The 8,964-nt window shown below is 35.8% G+C and overlaps 1 protein-coding gene across 1 annotated transcript; it reads right to left on the bottom strand.

The window, feature by feature from the left end:
• Positions 1-698: 698 nt before the first annotated feature.
• LOC131044664 (exocyst complex component SEC15B) lies at positions 699-5,098 on the bottom strand. The gene is made up of 2 exons (XM_057978034.2): positions 3,868-5,098; positions 699-3,459 (listed from the first exon to the last, which is right to left on the bottom strand). Exons 1-2 carry the CDS (start codon positions 4,264-4,266, stop codon positions 1,483-1,485), a joined length of 2,376 nt encoding a protein of 791 aa, XP_057834017.2. The 5' UTR covers positions 4,267-5,098; the 3' UTR covers positions 699-1,482.
• Positions 5,099-8,964: the final 3,866 nt, after the last annotated feature.

The following is an 8,964-nucleotide window of genomic DNA, read 5'->3' as shown; positions in this document are numbered from 1 at the left end:
AATGATCTAGATTTGTGCTCGAAAGAATCTTGATTCAACTGATCCAGGTAGTAAAAGTATTAACTATTGTACTGCTTAACAGCAACCAAGGTTTCTAAGGCAAAAATAAAGCTCTGCAGTACGTTTGTATCCAGAAGTGTTAAAATACACACTACCATGACAAGGTACAAGGACAATCCATTTTTTTCCATGTCTTATATATCCCTAGTGACTCATCGACATCTCAATAGAACATATTGAGTACTTACCCCTATGGCACTATGTTTGAAACTTTAAACAGAATACCCATAGCTATACATATAAGAAACTTACAGAGGTTGTATGCGAATTTATCCATGGAGTTGCTGGTTCCTAAGTTAACTATGTTGGATAGTAAAAAAGTTTTTTCTGGAATGTATTCACAAATTTGAACATTTCAGAATTGACAGCCACTTATTTATTATATCAAATCAATATACCCAACATCCAGCAGATAAATGTGCAATACAATTTGTGTGCATTATCACACTAAATTCTACAATAAAGAACCTCTAATTGAGGAAAAAGCCTGTTTTTAATGAACATATCAGATGCACGCTGCTTCTAATCATTCAAAACACAAGCATGAGAACAAAATGAATGAATATTTATAACAGGACTATCTATGATAGAATTTAACACAACTTCATAGAAAATGAGCTGCTTTTCTGAGCCAAATATGATAAAGCAAATTACTTCTTTTCTCCTTCCTTTTTCTCCTACACAAGCATGCCCATCTGCATGTCATTTGCTAGAATCACTACATTACATTTCCTTAAGTGGCAAGGAAGATTGATAAATCTCCTATTCTGGAGTAACAATTCGTTCAAGCATTGTGGACCTACCAAAGTAGATACAGATCAACTAACTGATGTGTTCAGATGCTGTTTTGATAAATGTGTATGAAATGGAAATAAAAATGCATTAGAGATGGTACTTCTAGATTGCAGCAGAAGAGCTTGCACAATATATAACAATGCATCTCGCACAGTCTCCTCTTAGTATTTACATTGCCGGGGCTCCAAACTCTAAAATGAAATTCTTTTGAAAACTTGGCAGCTAAGATTCCTTTCTTCTTCTAATAAAGAAGTGAAAAAGACTCTCTGATTCAACATGTTAATGTTCTGGGTTCAAGGCCATCCAGAAAGATTAAAAATAACAACTGGAAAGAAGAGAAAAGAGAATGCAGATCCAGAAGTTTTGCTTTTGTTACATGTGCACGAGAATAGAATAAAAATGCATTAAAGATGGCAGTTCCAGAACTGACTTCAGAAGGGCTTACCCAGCACGAGTGATGATGCAACTAATACATAGTCCCCTCTTAGTATTTATATTGTTGGTCTCCAAACTTATTATGAATTTATCTAGAAAAATTCAGAAACTTCTTGATAAGACACTGGGTTGGCAAAAGATTAGCAACATACACATACCTACTCTGTATAATAAAACATTGTCCTCTATGAATCAATTCAACTCTTTCAATCTCTTTATCAATGTATCCAGTGATTTTTTCTTTGGATTTTGCTTTAAAGTACGCCCACCAAAGCTCCCAAATAGTCTGTCAGATGAATCCTTAAATTTTTCAGAGATGATGGCTACCTTTCTGTAATCCAAAGCACTATAATGTTTCTCCCTAATAACAGGATTGAGAAAAGTTTCTGGATGGTTGCTCAATAAAAGATTAACCAGCTGCCTTGCCTCTTCCAAGAAGTGCTTTGGATGTACTGCGCCTTCAAGCTCGTGCAATCCACTCTCATTAAATTGATTATCAGCAAAAGACTCTAACAGTTTCAAATCGGTATCAATTCCCATAACAGCACTCATATTGTACCTCTTCACATTATCGCCAAGAAATGTGGCTACAATGCAATCTGATATGTGCTTAAGAACACCATTGATCATTTTATCTAAAGCATGCAATGGCAATATTTGTTGTGCTGTTGAAACAAGTGTCTCCAAATAAATTATCACCTCATTAACATACTCATTACCATTTTGTGGAAAATCCTCAGCTGCCCAGTTGATATTATCAGTAAGCGTCATAAACTCTTCAATCTTAGAATTGACAAGCCTTAGCATAGTCTCATAAGCAGCATCTTGAGGATTATTCAATACAGACTGTGCACGAGGTCTTTCAGCCAAACGTAATGGAATGCCACAAAGTTGGGCAGCATGCTTTATAAAAAAATCACAAGCACGTTCCAAAATGGACAAATTAGCAGCAAGCTGCATGGCTTGAGATACCCCAAATGTTGAATTTCGGATAAATTTAACCAGGCACTCATTTAAAACTTCTGTCAACAGTTTATCCAAATACTTCTTCACCACATCATAGAAATCCATATGACCTCCATATGACATATAGCTCACTGAATCCTCAATAAATGATCTCACAATTCGGCAACATTCTGGAACTGCAGAAGAAAATGGGGCAATGTAAGGGAACGCAGGCATGATATCTGATGTCTGTATATGGAATGCCAAAACATTCATGTTGTACTCATACTCTTTCTTCATCACCATCTGTTCATACTTGTCATTGACAATAACATCACTGAACTGTTTCTTACAATCACTGAGTAGAAGTTCATGGTATTTGTCCCTATTTCTATTCAATACATCAAGAAGAGGATCAACTCGATAACCATACCTTTTCAAGGTCACTCCTAATAGGCTAACATAATCCTTAATGAGAAGAAGATGATTTGCAGTCTGCATTCTGGAGAACTGATCCTCCAAAACAGAACACATCTTGTTGACAGCCATATCCCATATATCCTCCACCTTCTGCCTAGAGATCAACCCACCCCCAGTCCGCAGAACCCGCTCCTCCACAATGAAAAAACCAGCAATCTGTGCAAAGAAAATCTGATGAAACTCAAGAAAAGCTTGCATAGAAGAAATTTGAAAATCTGAATTCAGCTGCAACTTGCGATTCTCATAATAGTACTCCTTAAATTGCTCCTCCAATCCAAGGCATGTATTTATATGGTATGCTCTATAAACAGGAGTCAAATCAAACTTCAAGAAAGATTCAGTGTCCTCCATATCCTCTGTCTCCAAGACATAAACACAATCCCTTAAACTCACCCTGCTCTTTTCCTCTGCCTCTCTCTGCCTCCTCCTCAATTCCTCCTCTCGTTGACGAGAGGATGAAGCTTGACCAATGGCCAACTGCCCAATTTCCCTGGAAGTAGATCTGATCTGCACAAGCCAATCATTGAACTCCAATGTAACTCTCTTCTCCACATGACTCCTCATTGCAGGAATCTGCCTTTCCACCATCTGTCTTAAAGTCGAAGATGGTATCTTCACCAGGTAATCCCTTTCAATCACATCCAAGCTCTTCAACACCATGTAATAATTATCATTCAAAATGTGCTTGTTTGCCTTGGCACACAGTTCCATGACCTCTGCACATAATTTAACCCCCTGCATTGCCTGTTAAGGAAAATTCTCAGTGGCTAGTAGTCACCTATTGCTTTTTTATGGCAAACATTTTTCAACATATTCCTCAGTTTAAATTTAAATAGAGATTGATATCAACTTCTATAAAGCAATTTATTATCGAATTCGCCAATCCTTTTGCTCTAAATACATAAAATGATGAAACCAAACGCAAATTGTAAAAACGCTTCTATATTAACACCCAACATAGAAAATATAAAAACGCATCTAGATTGACACCCAAAATAGTAAATTGAATTTTCAAAACTCAAAAAAAACCCATGCCTGTGATAAGTTCTTTATCTACACACCAAAAAAAGGTCTTACGCAAAATGCAATAGCAGTTTAAGAATAACACCCATCTTCACAAATTAAGAATTCCAAGGGGGCAATTTTTCTTACCTCTGATATATTCTTCTTCACCCCCTCCGCTTCTATGTACTCTTCAAGCTTACCTAGAAGAGGATTCCCCACCTCCTGCATATCCGAATTCACGCCAGCAAGGGAATTTTTAAGCGTATCTGCATCAACTAAAAGCCCCCGGAGCTCATCCACCGCATGAATAAAATCCTGGTAGTGTAATTTACACACATCCTCGATCTCCACTTCCTTTTTCTTGACAAAATAGCGCAGCTGGTGGAGCAAAGATTCGGGCTTGCCCACCTCAAAAACTTTTCTAACAAGGGGACCTAGATCCTCACCATTGGCTATAGTTAGAGCCACCGCTAAGTCTTCCTCTCTTTCTTCCTTATCTCCATTCTCCAAAGGAGCCATCCTTCTCCTCGGCTTAGGCTGCGCCATATTTACTCAGATCTTAACCCAGTTCCTTCAAAATTAAAACAAATAATGCCCAAGCCTGTAGTTTTTACTCAAAATCATTTGTCTTTTGATCATGTGGACAGGAAAAGAATCTGATCCCTGGGCCTTAACTAACTAAAACTGTTTAGTACCCAATTCAGATCAATGGACTTTACAAAAGTTAAAATGAAAAGCTGCACAAGTTGTGTCAGAATTGAATTTAATTGTCACGCAGGGCATGTGTTCTGTGCAGCACTTCTGGGTGGGCGGTTTTTCTGTAAAAGCTCATTTTGGTTGCATTGAAAAGGTATTGTAAGAATTGGGTTTCGTAGTTAAAATTATCATCATCTCAGATGGGGCTCTAATCCCAATGTTGCTTTCATTACAGCAAATTAGCCTATGAACTATATCATTGTCTGACCATTATGAACCCAATTTGCTATTCAATTTATGCATTTGGTCAACCTACGAAGCGATTAAGAAGCTTCATTAAATACAAATCCAGTGTATACTCTTCTTGGGGAATGATAAAAATAAAGGGTTAAGAGTATCCTCCATTAAAGAGCACCACATGCCAGAGAAGAAATTTATATTGAACGTGTGGACAGATAATTTAGCCCGATGACCTGTTGGAATATTAAATGCCCTTTCGTTGAAAATCCGATCTTAAAATCCACGATCAACTCTAAAAAAATATCTTTTCATCGGGATTTTCGTATCTTGCACAGTTGAAAAGGGCCGGCGCCACGGCCTATTCAACTTTAGAATGATTCCTACTAGTAGTATTGTATTCCTCGGGGAATTCCAGTTGCCATAGAAAGGAAACAATCTTCATCTCAAGCCATTCAAAGTGAATACTTTTGTCTCTTTTTGATCTACATCATTTTGGACATGAGTTTATGATATTAGAATTAGCCAATTTTGCATATTAATCCGTTATAATGGATTCCTTTTATAATGTGTGCACATATTTATGTTGTTAGAGGGGTTTTAAAAGATTGAGTCAGTTTAGGATATATTTATTGTTAAGGTAATTTTATCATATTTATTTTATGTATGTCTTGTTTTAGGTTATTATCATTTTTTTTTTATATTGTAGTATATCTATATTAAGTGTCAAATTACCTAATTAAGTGTCAAATTACCTAATTAAGTTGATAGGCTTCCTCTCTGGTCTTTTTAGCTCGAAAAATTGTCAGTCTTGTCGTCGTTTTCTATTGGCGGCAATCTTCCAGTGAGTTCGGGGGCATGTGGCAAGGTTTTTGCTGACGGTGTTTTTGTGCGCGCGAAAATTTTCCCTGCGGTTATCTTTCGACAAGTTTTAAGGACATGTCGGTCGGGCTTTAGCGGTCTTCTTCTGTTGATGACAATGGAGTACCGTCTGATTATGTCAGCGAAGTTATTTCGCCTTTGCTAAACATTAATCGTTGTGCGAACGAGAAAATGTGCTTTTGTGTGATGAGTCTTGAGAAAATGGAAGCATTTGGTAGGTTAAGCTTAGCAATAAGCGCAAGGTTTTCAATTGGGTTTCCTGCGTTGGGGGCGTTGTGCAGAGTTTCAACTTCTAATTGGTGGTGTTATCCCGCCCTTTGTTTTTTGGGGAGAAAGAGGGTATTCAAAGGTTATGTTTTTGGAGAACAAAAGGGTATTGATAGTTTCACTGATATCTATAGGTCAGTCCTTGGCTTCCTTGGATAAGAGGGTGTACTGGGTTGGCTGCAATTTTGTTCGATTTTTTATGTGTTTGTTTAATAGTTGATGTTTTGGTGTTTATGGGTGTCAAATGTTTGCTTTCTTGTAGGGTTACAGGTTGCTTTTCGGAATTGCATAGGAGGGAAACATGTGTGTTGGAAAACGAAGTGGAGAGAGCAAGGAGATCAAACCTTGCAAATTGGGTACGTATGCCTGGATCTTATATTAGTAAAAAATGTTGGGGTTTGTGAATATGAGTCCTCGAAATTGTATTCAATGGTTTAAAGGGTTTATAATGTTGGGTTATGTTGAAAAATTTCTCAACTGTTGATTTGATCTCTTCCCCTGTAATATGTGGCCTGCAAATTGTGTTTGCATTCCATGTAATAGTTTCTAGAAAGTTGTGAAAGGTTTAAATGTGGGATTAAGATTAGAAAATTTGTAGCTCTTTGGTTTTTACCGAAGACCGATTATTTGGGGGGGTCTGCATTTTATTTTCAGGGGTTTGCATCTCAAGTGTTCTCCTGTAATATGTGTCGTGGAAATGGTATTCGGTGGCTGAAAGAGATAATGTTGTGGAAATTGTATTTAGTGGCTTAAAGGGTTTATAATGCTAAGTTACGTTGAGAACTATAATTCTAAGTGGTATTTGCACAAACCATTACATGCATATAGTCTTGTGTCTGCCTCTATCTGCATACGTCCCCCCCCCCCCCCTCCCACACACACACACACACACACACACATATGTACATATGTACATATATATATATACATATGTACATATATATATATATACATATGTACATATATATATGTATATGTATATACATAATATATATACATATATATACATACATACATATATGTGTGTGTGTATATATGTATATATATGTATATGAATATCTATATCTATATATATATATGTATATTTATATATATGCATACATATATATATATGTACCATGTGTCTAAGCATGTATATATATCCACACACACACACACACATACATACATATATACATACATACATACATACATACATACATACATACATACATATGTGTAGATAGACACACACACACATGCATATATATGTGTGTGTGTGTGTGTGTGTGTGTGTGTGTGTACACACACACACACACACAAATATACATATATGCACATACATATACATATATACATACATACATAAATATATGTGTGTGTGTACATATATATGTACACACACACACACGCACACACACGCACACACACACACACATACATATATATACATATATATACATATATGTATGTATGTATGTATGTATATTTATATGCATATATATGTGTGTGTGTGTGTGTGTGTGTGTGTGTGTGTGTGTGTGTGTGTGTGTGTGTGTACATATATATGTGTATATATGTATATTTATATGCATGTATACATATACATACATACAAAAATACATACATACACACATACATATATGTATATATTTATGTGTGTATATGTGTGTGTGTGTGTGTGTGTGTGTGTGTGTATATATATATATATATATATATATATATATATATATATATATATATATATATACATATATACATTAAAATACATAGGCAAAAAAATGCATATAGCTATACAAATACATGTATACATATAGACCAAACTAATAAACATTTCTAATAAGTTTCTTTCTTTAACATACACAATCTTAATACATTCTACCCCTACAACATGTTACAGACATGTCTTTAGGGTTCGATAGAAGAGCTTGATTACAAGAAAGCCAAAAAGAAAGAAAGCATTAAAAAATACTCTGCAAGGCACAAAGAAGAAATTTCTAGAAAGCGTCGTATTCAATGACAGTCAAAAAATGGCCTCTTATATGTTAGCAACTTCCCAAATTGCAGAAACCACAAAACTACACCCAAAAGCATTGAAATGCAGGGCCAATATGCAAAAAGCATGGCTTCTATTGAAATGCACGACCGCGACCCAAGAAATCCTATAATTCAACAAGTAGAGCTACCATTACTTGAGCAAGTTGTCGTTGGACAAGTAATGCCAAACAATACACTTGGTAATCACTTCATTACAAATTGTTTATACTCTACACAATACAAACAAGCATTGATATCTTTCCGAAAACGCATAGATTCATTGTCACACGTCCAAACATGTAGTATTTTCAAGGAAAGGTATATAGGTATGTTGATACGGTCAACCCAACTGCATATTATTTGCTCAAGATGTTTTGTTGAAAAGGGCATTCATCGTTTTTCTATGGCAAATAATTTAGATCTTGGTGAGTAGCCTGTAGTTTTAAAAAGGCTTTCCCAGGTAGAGGAAATGCTTATAGCTAGAGTTGCACCTATTTTACAAGTTACCCATGCAAGAGGAGGCTAATATAAATGCATTGGTCACACTATAAGTTTTCTGCAAGATATTTTAGAGATTGCAAAAGTCTTGCCACGTAGGTTGCAAGACCTTGAAGTCCTCATAATCTGTAAGAACAATATGCAAGGCAAAAATATGGTTGTTATGTAAATAAATTTCATGTTTTTGATGCAATGACTTACAAAATGCAGCATGACCGATACTATCATGATGTTGTCATAGATTATGATGTTGCAAATTTATTGCCTGAGACTAACATAAATATTTCAAATTTGCTGCACACATTAGAAGGAATTGGTGATGAAACACCAATATCATTGGAAAAAGAAAATATAGGTGGACAAAATGAAGAAGATTTAGAAAATTCTTCATCATTTATCCCTAAGCTGCCATGTGCAACATGCAAACTTGACACAATAAAGAAAATTTTGCAATTGGAAAGTGTTGAAAACAACATCTTGCCTTGGATTGAAATAAATTCATGTCTTATAAATGAATACAATACTAAAAGCTTGCTTGACATGTCATTCCCAACATTGTTCCCAACTATTTCTGCACTCTCACTTCAGCCATGCCCAAAACATGTGCAGTTGCATGAGTATGCTCTGCACTTAATCAAGTACAATGAT

This window comes from Cryptomeria japonica, chromosome 2 (genome assembly GCF_030272615.1).
Source record: "Cryptomeria japonica chromosome 2, Sugi_1.0, whole genome shotgun sequence".
In the NCBI taxonomy this organism is placed as follows: domain Eukaryota; kingdom Viridiplantae; phylum Streptophyta; class Pinopsida; order Cupressales; family Cupressaceae; genus Cryptomeria; species Cryptomeria japonica.
This window is presented reverse-complemented; position numbering and strand designations above follow the sequence as displayed.